General features: G+C 55.2%; 1 protein-coding gene across 3 annotated transcripts; it reads left to right on the top strand.

Annotated features, from left to right (window-relative positions):
• The first annotated feature begins 1,591 nt into the window (after positions 1 to 1,591).
• On the top strand, positions 1,592 to 16,960 carry TIPARP (TCDD inducible poly(ADP-ribose) polymerase). 3 transcript variants are annotated; one of them, XM_021540834.3, is made up of 6 exons: positions 1,592 to 1,793; positions 3,591 to 4,588; positions 12,465 to 12,633; positions 13,765 to 13,946; positions 15,827 to 16,102; positions 16,280 to 16,960. In XM_021540834.3, exons 2-6 carry the CDS (start codon positions 3,654 to 3,656, stop codon positions 16,725 to 16,727), a joined length of 2,010 nt encoding a protein of 669 aa, XP_021396509.2. In that variant the 5' UTR covers positions 1,592 to 1,793; positions 3,591 to 3,653; the 3' UTR covers positions 16,728 to 16,960. The 3 variants fall into 3 exon arrangements, with proteins under 3 accessions (XP_021396509.2, XP_021396510.2, XP_021396511.2); XM_021540835.3 differs by lacking the exon at positions 1,592 to 1,793 and adding an exon at positions 2,113 to 2,622; XM_021540836.3 differs by lacking the exon at positions 1,592 to 1,793 and adding an exon at positions 3,322 to 3,406.
• The last annotated feature ends 1,543 nt before the right edge of the window (positions 16,961 to 18,503 follow it).

Below are 18,503 nucleotides of genomic sequence, written 5' to 3'. Positions count from 1 at the left end.
AGGGTGGGGAGGCCGTGGCACAGAGAAGCTGTGGCTGCCCCATCCCTGGAAGTCCAAAGCCAGGTTGGATAGGGCTTGGAGCAGCCTGGGATAGTGGAAGGTGGGAAACCCCAAAAGTTCTGATTCCATGGAGCTCCATTTCCGTAATTTGTTGGGAAAATGGCATGTCCTACCTGCACTATAAATGCAGCTGTGCAATATTTTCCAACTGTGCTGTACCGTTTGTGCCACCTTAAAACGAGTTTCCTTCCAGCTGCCTTTGTTTTCTGTATGCGTAATTTCATAAAGTCACTGAGCGCAAGGAATGAAAGGCGGGCTTTAAAAAGAAAACAAGAACACGAGTTGTGGAAGCCCAGAGTGCTTTGGCATGGAAGGACCTTCAAGCTCATCTTGATCCAGTGGGCAGGGACACCTTCCAAAGGTCAGGTTGCTCCAAGCACCATCCAACCTGGCCTTGGGCGTTTCCAGGGATGGGCAGTCACAGCCTCTCTGGGCAGATGATACAATAGGTGTTCCATCAGCACCAGTGTTACATCCTGCAGTTACTGCCTCCTTTATCATTTCTCTTACCTGGCCGTTAGTGCTGCGGAAGCAGCGGCTGTGGCTGGTGTCGGTGCGAGGTGCGGCCGTGCCCCGCTGGCTTTCTCCGGGGCAGGCAGTGATTCAGCAGGGAAGCATGCCAGGCCGGCACGGACAGCCGAACCGGCCGTGCTCCCGCACACGTACAGCGACAGCACGGGCACGGCCGGGACAAAGGAGGCTAACTGCTCCTAACCAATCCCACCTATAAAATACTCTGTAAACACACAAGAGCTGCCTCTAGCGCCTTATCACAGCACGGCTTGGGAAGGGACCTTACAACTCATCTCATTCCACCACCCTGCCGTGGCCAGGGACACCAGGTAGCTCCAAGCCCGGTCCAGCCTGGCCTCGAGCACTTTCCGGGCTGGGGCAGGCACGGCCTCTCTGGGAACCTGTTCCGCTCCACGCTCGCTTTTCCGGAGTGTGTCACCGGCAGGAGCACAGCCGCGACCGGGGCAGCGCCGTGCCAGGGGCTGCCTGTGGCCGCGCCGAGTGAGTCACGGTGACTTTGTTCCGGGACGGGCTCCCTGCTTGTCTCTTACTCATTAATTAGCGCGGCTGGAGCCGCTCGCACCGCGAGCTCGGCGGCGCGGGGAGGCTCAGGGCGCCGCGCCTGCCTTCCGTGATCACGGTGCGTTCTCCGTGCTGCGTGACTGGGGCTGGCACGGCTCGTTCCCGGCGTGTTCCCGGCCCGTGCCCGGGGACACGGCTCCCTCGCAGCCCGCCCGAACCGAAACGCTCGGCGCGTGATAAAAGAAACGCGAAGGGGCCTCTCGCTCTTGGGAACGGCCTCGGGCGGCGCTTTCGGTTCTGGCCGCTGACACCGGCGTGGGGCGGGGGGGCACGGGGCGTGCTGCAGCCCGGCCGGCGCCGCGGGGGGACCGGCCCCGGGGCGAGGACCGGCCCCGGGGCGGGGAAGCGGCCGGAGCCGCCCTCGCTCCGCCCCGGCCGGCGCTGCCCCGGCGGCTCCTCGGCAGCGCTATTTAAACGGGCGGCGGAGCGAGCGGGAGGAGCCGGGCCGGGCGGGGGGATGCGCGGCCGGACGCGGCCCTCGGTGCGGACACGGCGGCGCTGACCCCGCACCGGCCGCGGTCACGGTGTCCCGCCCGCCGCGTTTGTTGCATCCGCCCCCACCAGAAAAGTGGTTTCGCTGTGGAGTTACCGTGGATTCGGGTCAGAACGCGGGAGCAGCGCCGAGGGAGCCCGCGCCGGTAGGTCCCCGCTGCGCTGGGCTGCCTGCCCGGCAGCTCCGCCGTGCTCAGGGTCTGTGTCTGGGCTGCCGCTCCCGTTGCTGCTGCTGAAGCGTGCCCGAGGCCGGCAGCGCTGTCTGTGCAGAGGAGAGCGGCTCGCGTGCGATGCCGGGGAGCGAGCCCCGGCGAGACAGCGGCGGCTGCGGGAGCACCGCGGCGGGAGCGCCGCTGCGGCCGAGCCGAGCCGAGCCGAGCCGAGCCGAGCCGAGCCGAGCCTCCTCCTTCCTGCTGCTTTATTTTTAGAGCCGCTGGGGGATCCGGCTCCGCTCACGGAGGCACTTCTGTAAAAATAGCAGCCAAACTTCAGTGCTGCTCCAGTGAGGGATACGAATGTTGAAATAGCAGCGGAGGTACGGCTGGAGGAGATCAGAAGTCATTTGCTCAGCACCTTGGCGCCGCTGGGGTCCTGGAGCCCTGGCGGATCCTCTCGCTCCTGGCCGGGGCACTGAGACCTGGGCTGCAACGACGGCAACATCTCCTCTTCGGAGGCGAGGATTTTTAAACCTTTGGAGTTACCTGGAGGTGCCTTTGGTGGTTCGGAGGAATTGCCTGATGTCTGTGGAAGAATCACAGATGCACCGACGACTTTGGGGATAACTGCCAAACAGATGTACCAGTGGCTTTAAATTTAATCTAAAAATGGGAAAACTGGAGAGGCACAACTTTTTTTTTTTTTTTTTTTTTCCTGGCAATTCTGATGTGCTGTTTCCCAGGGAAATGGAAAAACCTTATAAATGAATGTTCCAATATACGGGAGGCTCAATGAGAAATTTTCCAGAGCAAATCATCGGTAGTAAGAAATTATTGCCAAATTTTCTCTGTTTTTTTTGGGGATTTTGTTTTGAAGTGGGGAGTAACTCTGCTCGGAATGCATTTATCCAGGAAGTAATCCTTAATGTGCTCCACTCTGAGCATTGAGCCTGCATGCGAGATTGAAGAGGGTTTAATTAAATATAATCAAATATTACAGCATTCCTGATTAAAAGGCACTTGCTTTTCGTGACGTACGAGACACACTGCTTATTTGTGCTTTAAAATAATACAATTCTGCAGCTTGCGAGTAATGCCTTTCTCGCCTCCTGAGTAACCATCACCCTTGTGTTTGCTTCCCTGCCCAGTTTTAATTCCTGGTGCCCGGCGTGGCGAGAGGAGCGCGGTGTGTCACCGCCGGGTGCCACGGGGCGAGGCTGGGCACAGGGCAGGGCCGGCTGGCAGCTCTGGGCTCCCGGAGAGCCCCGGCGGGGTGGCACGGGGCGGGTTTGCCGTGGGTCCCGCGGCTCCCCGTGGGAGGTGACACGGGGGAGGACGCATGCCATCGGAATGGGAACGTGTAGGTTTGCTCAGGAAACGGTGCGGGGGGGGGGACGTGTCTCATGCTCCTCAGGTCCGTGTGCGAGGGAGGCACAGGAATCGTGCCATGTTCTCTCCTGTGGGATAGAACGAGCCCGAGCCGCGTGTGCTGAGCATCCTGACAGGGAGGAGGCGGCCGAGCATCCCCCTTTCCTGCCCACCCTCGGGGACTGCGTGCCGGAGTGGCTCAGAGCCTGCGTGTGCGGGGAGAGGAGCAGTGTGGGGTTGGGATTAATTAGCCCCGGTTTAGCTGTTTTCATGCTTTACGTGCCGAAGGGCTGCCCGCAGTCACAGCGAGAGGAGGAGTTTGCTGTTGCTGGCTCCCAATCCTCTCTCAGGGGTGATCTTGTTCGTGTCAACCGTGAGCAATTAGAGAGATTAACTGTCTTGTTTTCCCTTCTGCCCTAGGTTGATTCCTGGGGGGCTGTGGGACATTTGAAAGTGATTTGGAGAGAGCAAAGTCTGTGTCCGATGGACAGCGAGCCGCAGCCGGCGTGCGTGGTGCCCCAGGCCCCCTGCCCAGCCATGAAGTGCTCTCCTTCCCAGGACTTTCCTCCCCAGGTGAGGCTGGCTGAAAAGATCCCCCCGGTGAAGCCTTGCTTCAAGAAGAAGCAGCAAGGGCAGAAGAGACTGGACACACAAACTCTGCGGGCCCTGCGGCCCATCTTCACCAGCCTGCTGGGAGCCGGGGCCTTGGACAGGGTCTTTGTGCCCCGGGGCCAGCGTGGTGGCCACGGGGATTTATGTGAACCTGCAGTGAAAAAGGCTCTGGACCTCGGTACCTCTTGCCCCCAGACGGAAAATAATGTGACTGTGCTGATGCCAACAGCTCCAGATGTGCAGGGTCAGCTGCCGGGAGCTCGGCCTTCCCCCGGGCACCCTGAGCAGGACGTGCGGCCAGGAGAGCAAGGTTTCTCCCCAGAAACTCCTGGGACTGCTGCTGATAATGGCAATGAATCATTCCAGGATCATCCTTTGCACCCAAGTGCTGGTGATGGTGCAGCTTGTCCTTTGTTCCCTGACAAGGTTCTGGAAAGCCGCACATCTGGCTTACTGCAGGAGAACAGCTGTCCGGTGCAATACAACTTGACCCCAGGCAATAAATTCAGTGCTGGGATATTCCAGAATAAAAGTGAAGAAGCTTCCCTTGACCTGGTGTTTGAGCTCTTGAACCAGCTGCAGTATCACACCCACCAGGAGGACGGGATTGAAATCTGTGTGGATTTTCTCCAGGGCACTTGTGTTTATGGCAGTGACTGTCCCAAGCATCACACAGTGCTACCCTACCACTGGCAGGTGAGGAGGACAGCAACCCAGAGGTGGCAAAGTGTGACCAACGATTCCCAGGAGCACCTGGAGAGGCTCTACTGCAACCCTGACAATGACAAGATCAAAGTCAAGTATCGGTAGGTAGCTGAATTTACTCCCTTGCTGGGAAGGGTGCAGAAATAGAACAGGATGTGCCTTTTTTTTTTTCCCCTGATACTCGTATCCAAGTATGTTATCAACCCTGGGATGATGTTTCCTGATTCATATCCAACAAGTTTAACTCGACAAAAAAAGTTTTGTACACCTGTAGAATTGTTCTTTAGCATCTGGAATGTGTTCTTTGAAGCTGGAGGACTTGGAGTGTGTGAAATAAGAAAACTTCAGCTCGGTAGGAATTCAGAGGCTGTTGTGGAATGCTGTGCTTGTTCTCGGCGTTCCTAATTAGTCTTTCCTCTGTGTTGGACAAAGTGGCAGCATGAAAGCCTTGGCAGCACTGGGGACAGGGATGACAGAGCAGTTGTTCTGTGTCACTGGGAGCACAGGCTGCATCATTCCAGCCCCAGCAGCCGAAGCAGAGGGAGCTCTGCAGAGCCCTGGGAAGTGTCCGTGGCAGCAAATGGGGATGTTTCAGCTATGGGGATGCTTCAGCTATTCCCTGGGAGCAGCCTGAGCCTGATCAGAAATGCTGATCATCCCCCCTGCTAAAGCAGATATTGAAGTTACTGTTTTCTCTGGACAGAGCTGTGTTTATTGACTCATTTTCTAAAATTAGACAACAGCTGTTAGGTGGATGTGGTTGTGTGACCTGTGTGGGTTCCTGCACCCTGAGAGCTAAAACTTGTTCAGCTTCTCCCCTGCAGGTTCCAGCGTGAGGAGCAGTGGGGAAGAGTGATGTTCGCAGGGTGCAGTTGGTGCAGGGTGCAGACTGGTGTGGAGTGTTTGTTTTTTGTTTGTTTTTTTGGAGGAAGTGTGTGGTGCACGTTGTGACAGGGCAGATAAGACAGGAGAAGTTTGCCAGGCTGGCAGAATTCCAGTTCAAAGGGACATTTCTGGAGTGAAAACTTCACCCTGCCTTTGCCTGAATCCTTGGGGGTTCTGCTCACTGCCTCTTCTTCCTTTCAGCTCCTGAAGGAGGTCTGTCCCTGCTTTCTCAAGATTTTCTTTTCATTTATTAAGCTGAGATTTCTCATTTGGCACCAGAGACCAAATCTAGTGCTTAAAGTAGATTTAGTCTTTACTTTCACTTAATTTGATGTTGGATTAGACACTGAATCCAACCTTTGTCATAGATTTAAACTGATTTGGGGTGGAAGGGACCTCAAAGCCCATCCAGTGCCACCCCTGCTATGGCAGGGACACCTCCCACTGCCCCAGGTGCTCCAAGTCCCAGTGTCCAACCTGACTTTGGGCACTGCCAGGGATCCAGGGGCAGCCACAGCTGTGCCAGGGCCTTTTTAGTGATGGCAATATGAGAATATGGATGCCCCACACTGAAAATGGAGTAGGATATGTAGTAGGGAACAACTGTATTTTATAGAATTGTCTTGAAGAAATACGCCTGTCTAATAAAAATTGAAAAATCTTCTAAGTGCATAGCAGATAAAATTTGCTGTATTTTACAACAGAGGAACTTCTATATCCCAAGTGTTAGAAATGATTTCTGAAAACCAAACGGCACAGCCAGGGACAAGCCCATTAAATGATTTAACTTTGAATTCTATGTAAATGAGCAAATGGTTTTCTTTTAGAAGTTGTGTCACCGAATCCACCAGTGCACACGAGCTCTGTGTCCTGAAGGATGATTAATGGCAAAGGACATTGCTTGGTCATGGCTGAGCCACCCCCAGGCTGGGAAGCTGCTGGGCAGTGACATCTCCCTTGCCTGGTGGCACTTCTGCCTGTCTGACCCAGCAGGGACAGGGTGGCAGCTGTGTGCCAGGGACAGGAGCAGCGTGGGCTGGGGGGACACTGCCCTCAGCCTGGGGACACAGACCTGGCCTTGCTGGGCTGAGTGGGATCTGCCAGACTGCAGGTTTACCCTGCATGTTGGGGAGAAATTCCTCCCTGGAGGGTGGGCAGGCCTGGCACAGGTGCCCAGAGCAGCCGGGGCTGCCCCTGGATCCCTGGCAGTGCCCAGGGCCAGGCTGGATGGGGCTGGAGCAGCCTGGGACAGTGCAAGATGTCCCTGCCACGGCAGGGCTGGAATCTGCTGATCTTTGAGATCCCTTCCAACCTTGGAAGAGCTTCACTGCTGGTTAAGGGTCAGTGAGACCTTTGAAGTAAAGCCCTATTTAAGACCAGAGCTTCTGATTTCAAACTTTTGAGTCTGATCCTCCTTGGAACTTTGGCTTGCCAAGGTTTTAAGCCAGGTTTTGAGGTGGGAGGTCAGTGTTTTAGTGTGTGCACCATCAGCAGCTTCTTCTTTGGCAGCCTCAGCTTGTCTGAGGAGAGCCTGCCCAGGTGTGGGGAGCCCCAGGTCCCAGGTGGTCACTGTCCCCGTGCTGTGTCCCCGGCAGCCGTGGGCTGTGAACGTGCCCCGCCAGCATCCCATGGTCCCAGCATTATTGGTTAAAGCCATTAATCTCCCGTGGTCAGACGAGCTTTGCAGGCCTGTCTGCTCCCTGCAGCCCAGGAAACGCCTGCTCAGCACTCTGCCAGGCTGCTCTTCCTCCTGCCCTGGCCCACAGCTCTGCGGGCGTGGTGGGTGGCATGGAATAATCCTGGCACCGCCGCTGCCCCGGGGAGCTGGGCCCTTCCAGAAAGTGCTGGCCACCAGCTCAATTAGGGAATGAGCTCTAAATTAGGGTGTCCTTCACGGAGCTATTTATATAAACCTTCCTTCCTCTTAATTATTGGGATGAGTAATGATGGAGATAAGTTATTGAGATGAGTAATGTAAAATACACATTAAGTTGTTGCCTCTCACCTAAGGGAATGTGATCTCAGAGGAGTGGTAAACCTTGTTTAGTTACTCTGTAATGCAACTCCTTCAGCTACCTCTTGCAGTTTGGCCTCAAACTAGTATCATAAATTACTTGTTTTTTTGTGTGTGTGTTCTCGAGTCTGCCAAGTACGTAGAGCCACATACCAAGATATCTAAACAAACGGGGGAACATCAACTTCAACAGGTTAAAGTACTTAGAAGCACTCCGTTTCCTTCATAGATGTGAGCAGAGGCCCTGGAGGAGTTCCAGCTTTCAGCAGAGAGAGCCGTGCCAAGTGCTGCTTTCCAGCAGGAGATGCCCACGTTGGGATATTTTAAGATGCTCTTTGCTAAGGGGGAATACTTGGCTGAGGAGCTGAGCAGGTTTCCCCACACACACACACACACACACACCTGTCCTGTCATGCACACATTGCTTTTCAAAACAAGCAGCAGCATTAGAGATTACAGGAGGATTTGTTTAAAACAACTCTGCAGTTCCTGACCCATCAGTTCCCCCTGCTTTGGCTGAAAGTTCCACTCTTCCTCTTGGCAAAAAGAGCTCCCAGGTCACCTGACACGGCAGATTCTTGCTGTTGCTTTGATTTCTTGCCCTTTTCTTTCTTTTTTCTCATAATTTTGGTAAGTTTTATGGAATGGCTGCAGTGAGGGAAAAGCAGCTGGCTCTGCAGTGGGACGTGTCCTGCTGGGAGCTCTTGTCCCTGTGCTCACTCCTTGGGTGAAGGCAGGAGATGACAGCACAAGAGGACACTCAGCTGTCCTGGGGAGCTTCAGCTGGGCTGTCAGCAGGAATTTCCCCAGGGAAAGGGTGCTCGGGCACAGGAAGGGTCTGGCCAGGGAGGCTGGGAGTGCCCATCCCTGGAGGTGCCCAGGGCATGACTGAACGTGGCACTGGCTGCTGTGGGACGAGGCTGGACTCGGTGTTCTCAGAGGGCTTTTCCAGGCACAGTGATCCCGTGGCTCTGGGAACACAGAGTGTTCCACTGCAGTTATCAGGGGGCACGAGAAGGGGCTGGGAAGGAGGGGCATGGACACAACAAAATGTACAGGAAACTGGTTTTCCTTCATTCCTCTGTGTGTGGGATGGCTGCTTCTCTGCTGCTGACAGAATGTGCTTGGCGTGTTAAAATCATGCAGAGCACGCTGCAGGCATTCCAGGATGGAATCACGGAATCACAGAGTGCTTTGGCTTGGAAAAGGACTCAAAGCCCAGCCAGTGCCACCCCTGCCCTGGCAGGGACACCTCCCACTGTCCCAGGCTGCTCCCAGCCCTGGCCAGCCTGGCCTTGGGCACTGCCAGGGGTGGGGCAGAGCCACAGCCTCTGGGGCAGCAGCTGTCCGGGGAGCTCTGCAGGTCCCTGGCCCACCAAACAGTTAAATTTCAGAAGTTTTCTATGTGATCCACACACAGCAGTGTGTGAGATAAGGCATCTGTTAGTGATAACAGGATGGGAAAGCAGCTGAGAGTCCCTGTGCCTGGGTTTGGGGGAGGTTCTTGGCCATACCCTCTGAGGCTGGGAGCTGCTTTTCATTCCTTTCCAGCAGGAATGCAAGGCAGAGCCTCCGTGAAACTGCTGGGAAGTGATTTTGGAAGTGTTTGCCTTGTGCTGTGTGGGCTCCTTCTTGCTGCACTTTGCAGCACCATTTCCATATGAAATGGAACTAATTGGCTCCTAGCTGCACAAAGCAGGGGGGGCCCTGAGCTGTGAGGAGCCACCGCTGCCATCCCTGCTCCTGTTTCCTGTCAACAAACAGATCTCACCCTGGGGACCGGCTGTCACCTGGCTGGGGCTGGGGTCAGCCTGCTCCGGGCACAGAGCAGCTCCTCCTGGGGCAGGGATCAGGGGCTGCTCCCAGGAGCTGCTCCCAGCCAGGCCAGGGGACACCAGGGGCTGGGACAGGATTGCTGTGCCAGGGGACACCAGGGGCTGGGACAGGATTGCTGTGCCAGGGGACACCAGGGGGCTGGGACAATGCTTCCATCAGGAAGTTCCTTCCTGAGTTGGTAGTAATTGGGAATCTGATTCTTGTAGGCACATGTACACAGGAGTGGTTTTTTTTTTGGGGGGGAAGTTGGTTTTGGAAGGTGTGCCAGACAGGGAACATTCATTTTTAGGAAAAGCCTGGAATGATGGGACAAGGGGAATGAATTTCCACTGCCAGAAGGCAGAGATAGGTGGGATGTTGGAAAGGAATTCCTGGCTGGGAGGGTGGGCAGGCCCTGGCACAGGTGCCCAGAGCAGCTGGGGCTGCCCCTGGATCCCTGGCAGTGCCCAGGGCCAGGCTGGAGCAGCCTGGCACAGTGGAAGATGCCCCTGCCTGTGGCACTGGGTGAGCTTTAGGTCCCTGCCTGTAGCAGCTCTGCAGCCACTCAGAGCTGTGCTTGTGCTCCTCTAAAACATAAATAGTTTAGGTTGGACAGGACCCTTAAAGGTCATCGAGTCCCAGCCCTGGCAGGAGCATCTTTTAGTGATTTACCAAAAAAACAAAGCAACCCCTCCCAAACACTTCCACATCCCCTGAGAGCCCCCAGAGCCCAGCAAGCCCAGGGACTCTGTTTGTGCTGCCCTGCAAACGGGAGCTGCAGCTGGAGTAGGAACAGGGTGCCTGTGCCATCCCTGCAGAGGGGGATGTTCAACACCCCCATTGCTGTGGAGCTTGAGAACTTAACTCATGCCCACACCCCAGGACCTCGTGTTCACCACTGGCTTCTTGGGAAGAACAAACAACTTCTGGTTCAGTCTCCTCTCCTCCAGCAGCCCTGCCTCAAGGACTTCCTGCTCCACAGCTGGGGGGTTACTTTTATTGGTATTTTTGCTGTTTATTTTCCCTGCCAGGCATTCATCCAAGCTGTATATGCACACACACACACATACATGGGACAGTTTTATTACTGTTTTTATTCTCCCTGCCAGGCATTCATCTAAGCTGTATATGTACACACACACACACATACGTGGGCCAGTTTGTCAGCAGTTGTTTCAGGTTCACAAGCTGGCCCCCCTGGCTGTGAAAATTCCAGAAGATTGCTTTTGCAAGCACCCCAATCACCAACGATAAAGGCAGGGGAAAGCAGACTTTGAAACCTTTAAAAAATAAACACAGGAAAAGCAGCAAAGTCACTCCTTTTGGGTTCCTGTCTGAGGAAGGGCCCTTTAAGCTGAGAGGGAAATGTGTGCAGCATTTCCCAGTCTGAGGTGTCACCTCCCACGAGGCCCAGGGTCACCACAGAGAGCACAGCGTGACCTGATGAGAGGGAAAATGCAGAAAAATCAGAAACTCACGTGCTGCCCTGGCTCTGAATTGAGGAGGCACCGATAAGATCAGGCTCAGCTGGGTTGTTTGTGCTCCTGCCCTGCTGCAGAGGTTCCTGTGTGCCTGGCACAGCCTGGCAGCCCAGTGCTGCTTCCTGGGTGCTCCTGAAATAGAGATTTATTCTGCATATTGCTTCACTGCCAGTGCTGAGCTGGAGGAGCTGCTGGTGAGCATCCCTGGGGATTGTTCCTGGCCCTTTCCTGCTGTGCCTTTCCATGGGAGCACATCTGGCTCTGCTGTCTGAGCTCTGCTGTTGCCATTCCAGCACCTGTGGTGCCAAATTCAACTCGTGGTTGGGTGCCCAGCCCTGGCCCAGGCTGCCTGCTGGAGTCCCCATCCCTGGAGGGGTTTGGCAGCCCTGGGGAGGTGGCACTTGGGGACGTGGGTCAGCGGTGGCCTTGGCAGTGCTGGGGGAATGTTGGACTCGATGCTCTGGGGGAGCTTTTCCAATGTAACCAAATCTGTGATTTCCATCATCTTTTTGAAGTTGATATCCTTTAAGTGACGTTTGCTTTCACACAGGAGTTTAAACACTCAGCCCCCCACCCCAAGCTGGGCTCATCTGTGGGAGATGAGCAGCTTCCATCAAGGGGAGGCAGGAGATGAGGTCCTGGTGCCACCAGAAGTGCCAGTGCCCGCCTTGCCTCTGCAGTGGCTCCCCAGCCCCTGCAGAAACCCCCTGGTGCCTCTGGGGCTCTCCGGGGTGCCGGGGGCAGCAGGTTGTGCTGCTGCAGGGAGGAGCTGCTCGAGTCAGAGGAGCAGCTCAGCAGTTTCGGGGCTGAGCCTCGCAGCTGCTCTGCTGGGAGCAGCTTTCATTTCCTGCTGGGCCCTGCTGCTCGCTGCTTTGTCTCAACCTGTTTGCGGTGACTGCGACGCGTCCCCTGCAAACCACCGAGCACTTCCAGAGCACTGCCAGACTGAATCCTCTGCTCAGATGTGATGCCTGGAGGGTGTTTGTCCTGCTGAAGGCAAAGAGCTCGAGGGATTCGTGCTGCACTTCTGCAGAAGGATGGAGGGAAGAGCCTAAATTTCCTTATTTTGGCTGCACCCAGCTCAAAAAAATCTATCGGTGTTAATCAAGGAACCTGCTCAGTCCAGTGTCCTGCAAAGTTTACACCTTCTGTTATTTCTTACACGCTGGAACAGTGAAAATGAAACTTATTAGTGGGGTCACGTTCTGCTGTTGAGAGCTTGTGGAGTTTTATTATGAATTGTGCTGTTCTGCAGCACCAAATTTGGGTTGTGTGCCCTGTTCCTCTAAGAGTTCAACGTGCTCACTCTCTCTGTGCAAACAGTTCCACTGAACTGCTTAATTTCATAAATAGAAACCTTTATTTGGTGAGCTGGTGAGGAGAAATTCTTCAGAAATCTGTTCTCACCTCTCGAGTCTCTGTGGGACCTTTAACAAGGGCACTTAGTGCCAGGACAAGGGGAGAGGCTCCCACTGCCAGAGGGCAGGGATGGATGGGATTGGGAATTGGGAATTGTTCCTGTGAGGGTGGGCAGGCCTGGCACAGGTGCCCAGAGCAGCTGGGGCTGCCCCTGGATCCCTGGCAGTGCCCAAGGCCAGGCTGGACAGTGGGATGTGTCCCAGGGGTGGCACTGGATGAGATTTTGGACTCCCTCCCAACCCAAATTCCAGTATTCTACACCTCAGACAGCTGCTGGCTTTGAGGTTTTGCCCCTCTGTGCTGAACACGATGTGTTTAATGGCAAACAAAAGGTGAGAATTGTGTGTTCCTCCCTTTCCCCAGGGGCCAGGAGTGCTGGGTGGATCTGAACCTTATGAAGCTGTACGAAAGTGCAGAGTTCGACCAAATGCGGCGCCTGTCCACAGCCTCCTGCCCCGGCTCCAGCTCCAGCTGCTACACCGTGTGGAAGTACTTCTGCAGGGACCACTTTGGCTGGAGAGAGTACTCTGAGGTACAGCCCCCCATGCAGCACCCACCGAATCCCCTGCAGCCATCAGGGAGGCCACTTGGCCTTAGAGCCCGTGCTGCACTGAGACAGCAGTGAGGGGACAGCTCTGCTGGCCTGCCTTGTGCTCCTGGGATCCTGCCACTTGAATTGCCCTGAAAGCACCAGAGACGTGAGGTCAGGCCACACTGTCCCCCTGGGGAGCACACCAGCTCTGGCAGGACCAAGGAAGCCCTTCTGGAGCCTGGTTTGCTTTCATGACAGTGGCACAGCTTCAGAACGGCATCTCCACGAACCTTGGCAGCTTTGAATTGATCTGCCTGTTCCCAGAGCTCTGCTGAGGCAGGACGTGCACTGCCCCAGCTGATGGTTGGGGTGAAACCTCATCAGTGCAGGCAGTCCCTGCAACTCCTGAGTGCAAGGCCTGGAGAGAGTTGGGCAGAAATACCACAAAGAACATGGTGAGGGTGTTGGAGCTGCGAGGAGAACTGGGTTTGTGCAGTGTAGGACAGGATGTGAATTTTGGAGCCTGTGATTTCTCACATGTGCATTCCCCTTCCCCGTTTTCCCGTGATTTTCCCCTCCTTTCTCCCCCATTTCTCCTTGTTTTCCCCCCGTTTTCCCCACTCTTTCTCTCCTATTTTCCCCTGGTTTTTACCTGTTTTTTCCCACTTTTCTTCCCATTTTTCCCCCGTCTTTTCCCCCCATTTCTCTCCATTTTCTCCTCCTGTTTTTCCCCATTTCCCTCCTGTTTCTTCCCGTTTTCTCACCCTGTTTTTCACCCTGTTTCTCACCCATTTCTCACCCATTTCCCTGGTTTCCCCCCCTATTTCACCCTCTGTTTTCCCCCCATTTTCCTCCCATTTTCCCCCATTGCTTCTCCGATTTCCCTCTGTCCCTCTGTTTTCCTCCCTGTTTCCCCCTCTATTTCCCACCAATTTTCCCCATTTTCCCCCTGTGTTTTCTTCCCATTTCCCTCTTGTTTTCTCCCCCGTTTTTCCCCGTTTCTCCTCCAATTTTCCCCCTGTTTTCCCCCCATTTCCCCCTTATTTCCCCCCTGTTTTCCCCCCATTTCCCCCTTATTTCCCCCCTGTTTTCCCCCCCATTTCCCCCCCTTTCCCCCCTTTCCCCGTGCAGCCCGTGGTGAGGCTGATCGAGGAGGCGAGCTGCCGGGGGCTGCGCGAGGTGCGCTTCATCACCTGGCACAACCAGTACATCCTCAACATCAAGGACGGCTTCCAGCAGAACTCCTGCTTCCGCAGGGAGATCAAGAGGAGGCCCCTGCTGCGCTCCTGCCTGCTGCTCATGCCCTTCCTGCAGTAGGTATCCCCAAAAATGGGCCATGTGTCCCCAAAAATGGGCCATGCCCACTGCCCTCCACGTGGGTTCTGATGGGGGAGTTGTGTTCCTGTGACAGGGAGCAGGCACTGTTGGGTGGGAAATGGGAAGGAGAACCCAAAATCTGGGTTGTGCTGGCAGCTCCTGCCACTTTCCAAAGGAATGTTTGTCTGAGGAGCTCCTTGTTTAGATCTGTAATGGATTTTGTGGATGCTGGAATGTCAGGTTTGCCAAATTCCCGTCCATTTTCCAGCAGCCTGGGCCGTGGGAGGTGTCCCTGCCTTGGCACTGGATGGGGTTGGAGGTCCTGGCAGCCCAAACCATCCCGTGCTGGGTCAGTGGGAGCACCTACAGACTAAACTCTGAGATTCGGTTCTGCACCAAACTTCATCCTCATTTTATTCATCCAAAGACCTTGTAAAGCTCACTTAAAACCACGGATTCTTGAACAAGAGTATTTTAAATATTTATGGGATCTATCCTTCAGGAGTCAGTGTTGCCTCCACTTCCCACATGATGCTACCTGAGATTTGTTCTTTCCCTCACCTCCCACCTGCTTAAATCTCTTCTAGAATTGGAAAAGAATCCTTGAATAGGAATGAAAAATGTTGACTTTTTTAATGGCTTCCCCTGTAGAATAAATAACATAAATATTTTACACCAGTCAGAAGAACTGAACAAACTACACCAAAGGATTGCAGGATTTTTATTGGATTTGATTCTTCCTCATTAATCCTTACTGGCAATCTGTGTTTGCTCTTCCAGTCCAGTGTGAGTGATGAGGCCCTACAGGAATATTTTTTTTACCCATTTGCCCATCAAAGAGAAAAACCAAATTAAAAGCAAATGCCCACTTTGGTATTTGACTGCTATTTTAATAGTAATTTGTAGAACAAATTTCTGGGTTTCTGCTCAGCTGTTAATAACCAGTGAGAAGAGCTTGGAGTGAAGTCAAATCCATGCAAATGAAGGGAATCCTGGCCTTGGCCTCGAGCAGGAGGGAACAGCCAGCGAACGCTCAGAGAGTGTTTCTGCCCTGAAAAGTGGGAGGGCTGTCACAGCTTTCCACGTGTTGATTTAAAAATAGACCTTTTTCCACTAAACTTCCCCCTCCCAATGCTTTTCCTTGGGTTTGCTTTGGTTTCTGGCCATCTGTGGGGCTGGGAGAGCAGCTCCAGCCTGGGCCTGGCAGCAGCCAGTGCCTCTCTCCTGCTGCCTGCCCCGCGGCACTGAAGGGTTGGCAGCTTTTCCTGGGGAAATGCTTTGGGAAAATCCTCCTTGGTGGACTTTGGAGCTCGCCCCACGTGTTCCTGCAGCTGCAGGAGCTGTGCTGGTGTGAGCCAGGGCCCTGCAGTGCCACGGTCCCCATGTTCCCCGTGGCACGGGAGGGAGAATCCAGGGAGTGAGGATTTACTCAGCCGAGTAAGGGCTGCTCACTCAGTGGGAGCAGGGGGACGTAAAGCACAAAGGCCACTTCTCTGAGTTAGCAGCTTCCAGAGTGTGAGAATCCACAGAGGGTAGGAGCAGGGTCCTGCTGCTCCCCCTTTGTGGGTTTTTGCCTGGCATCCATGGGCACAGCTCCCTCCCTCACCCTGCCTGCTCTCCAGGCAGCATTCCCAGAGCTCTGGCTGTGCCAATGCCAGTAAGAATCTTCCTGTTTGGGGAAGGGGCCTTAAATCCCACCCAGTGCCACCCCCTGCCACAGGCAGACACTTCCCCCTACCCCAGGGTGCTCCAAGCCCTGTCCAGCGTGGCCTTGGACACCTCTGTGGCAATCAGAGGCTTTCCAGCCTGCAGGGGATGAGCTGGGGGTGCTGGAGGCTGCTGGGGGTGTCTGAGCACAAGCTTTGTCCATCCCCAGGACCCTGGGTGGCAGCTCTGCCGTGCCCTCCCCGTGCTCCGAGCCCGCCGCCGCACACGACTTGTCCCCAGCTGCTGTCACCTGTCCCAGCTTCTACCCCGAGACCTGGATTGGAATGGATCCAGCTCAGGACTTCATCCAAGTGCCTGTTCTGAAGGAAGACAAGAGCTATAGAACCATTTACAACCTGTTCCACAAGACTGTGCCAGAGACCAAATACAAGATTTTGAAAATCCTGCGAGTGCAGAACCAGTTCCTTTGGGAGAAGTATAAAAGGTAAGAGAGTTGCAGTTCGTTAATAATGGATATTCCTAGAGGAGGAGTTTTATAAAGAGAGATTTGTATCTCCTCTCACAGCTGAGCTCTTCCAGAGGGCGACACCGTGATGAAAACAGCTTTTCCCTGGCTGACCTGCAGCCAACGCTCACCTTCCCTCCCCATTTTCCCCCGCAGGAAAAAGGAATACATGTCCAAGAAGATGTGTGGGCTGGACAGGATCCTGAACGAGCGGCACCTGTTCCACGGCACGTCGCAGGACGTGGTGGATGGGATCTGCAAGCACAACTTCGACCCGCGGGTGTGCGGCAAGCACGCCACCATGTTCGGCCAGGGCAGCTACTTCGCCAGGAAGGCCAGCTACTCCCACAACTTCTCCAAGCGTTCCCCCAAGGGCGTGCACTTCATGTTCCTGGCCAAGGTGCTGACGGGCAGGTACACGGTGGGCAACCACACCATGAGGAGGCCGCCGCCCGTGGAGCCCGGCAGCGTCACCAGCGACCTCTACGACTCCTGCGTGGACAATTACTTCGAGCCCCAGATCTTCGTCATCTTCAACGATGACCAGAGCTACCCCTACTTCATCATCCAGTACGAAGAGGTCAGCAGCACCGTGTCCATCTGACAGCCCGTGCTGCTCCCTGCCGCAGACTCCCCGCTGCAGGGGTAAAATCTGGACATTTCCTAACTGGTGGGATGACTTGGAAGGAAGGTCGCTGAAGTGACCAACTGTGCACTTGCTGGTCGGTTCCCCGTGTGGAAATTGTACATATTTTTTCCATTGTTTATAGTTGGAAATCTGTGCCTTTTGTTATAAAACACTGTTTATTTATGTTAGTAAATATTCATGTTTCAGAATGTGTCTGTGGGTGTCATTTCAGTGGCGTTCTGTGCCTGTCACGCCCTGATCCCTCAACATTTCAGCATGGCCACTCCTAGGGACTCAGAACCACATTTCATCCCAAGGATATTGAATAAGACATGCCCCCAACCACTTTTTATTATCACATTTCAGAGAGACAGGGCGAGATCACAAAACTACCCCCTGTTCGTACTCAACACAAATAGATCATTTTCTAAAATCAAGGAAAAGCAGGAAGAAATTAGCATGGTCTGTGGGGAGGGTTTAAAAGCTGGGATTGCTTCCCAGCAGGAGCAGGGACACAGTCTGTCACTTGTTGGTGTCCCTGCCTGTGCAGGGTGGGCTCTGAGGTCGCTCCCCTCCCAAACCACTGACTCTGTAACTGGTTGGGATGTACCTGAGGTGCCCTGTCCTCGTTGGGACCTTCAGCAGGAATTGTGTGTCCCTCTGGAGGCTCCTGCAGCAGCACAGCTGTGCCTGGGAGCCCTCGGGAGCTCCTGTGGGGCTCAGGTGGCTCCCTGGGGTGGGGAGGGACCCTCAGGCTCTGTCCTGGGGCTGTCCCCGAACTCAGCTGTGCCTTGTGACATCCTGCTGCGGTCAGCTTCTGGGCAAACCTGTTTTGTCCTGGGAGAGAACTCCCTGCTGGTTCCTGCCCTGGATCCCTGCTGCTGGCTGAGATCAGCCCAGCTGCAGGTGAGCACGGGGGCAGCACAGCTGATCCCGGTCAGCCTGGGGTGGGAGCTCCCAGCTGGGATGGGCAGCGTGGAGCTGCTCCGACCGGCCGAGCTCCCACCCCACGGGATGGCTGATAAAGGTACCAGGTCCAGCTCCCATCCCAGGGGATGGCTGAGGGAGTTTCCAGGTCCAGCTCACACCCCACGGGATGGCTGAGGAAGGTACCCAGCTCAGGGGTCTGGGGCTCCTCAGCAGAGCTGAAGCCACCAAGGGGCTGGGGGTGTCCAGGGTCTGCACTGGGGGGTCTGCGCAGCTCGGGGGGGTCAGCACGGGCGCTGTGGTGGCTCTGGGATGGAGATTTTGGGTTGACTTCAGAGCCAAACCTTGGAGCGAGGGTTGCTGTTCCTGGGGGGCTGCACTGAGTTGTTGCTGGAGGCTCTGCCCAGGCTGGGACTGGCACGACCAGAGCAGTGGAGGTGGCACCGCTGCTCCCTCTGCCTCGCTTCCCACAGGCAGGAAGGCAGCTCTGTTTTTCCCTTGGATGTCGTAATGGGGTTTTTGCTTTTCTGGGTCCTTCTCCGCAGCCCCGTGCCTGGGGACACTCCCTGGGAGGGCTCTGCCCAAACCTCCCCCTTCCCACCTTCCCTGGAGCTGTGGGATGGGGAGGGAGGCGCGGCTGACACCGCGCTGAAAATATTTGTGGTGTTTCCTTGCCGACTGCTGAGTGTCTGAGCCACCCTCGGGCGGCTGCACCTCGGTGACATGGCCCGTGTCCCCTCCTGGGCCACCCGTGTCCCCTCCTGGGCCACCCAAGCCTGGCCCCGTGGCTCGGATGGTCCTGGGACTGGGCACGGCAGGGCTGCA

The sequence above is a fragment of the Lonchura striata genome, chromosome 10 (genome assembly GCF_046129695.1).
Source record: "Lonchura striata isolate bLonStr1 chromosome 10, bLonStr1.mat, whole genome shotgun sequence".
NCBI lineage: Eukaryota > Metazoa > Chordata > Aves > Passeriformes > Estrildidae > Lonchura > Lonchura striata.
This window is presented reverse-complemented; position numbering and strand designations above follow the sequence as displayed.

Bases quoted from the DNA above. Each gene is read 5' to 3' on its own strand.
- TIPARP (XM_021540834.3), top strand. From the start codon at position 3,654: ATGGACAGCGAGCCGCAGCCGGCGTGCGTGGTGCCCCAGGCCCCCTGC. The intron at 4,589-12,464 runs GTAGGTAGCTGA...CCCTTTCCCCAG, and splicing joins AAGATCAAAGTCAAGTATCG to GGGCCAGGAGTGCTGGGTGG. The intron at 12,634-13,764 runs GTACAGCCCCCC...TTCCCCGTGCAG, and splicing joins GCTGGAGAGAGTACTCTGAG to CCCGTGGTGAGGCTGATCGA.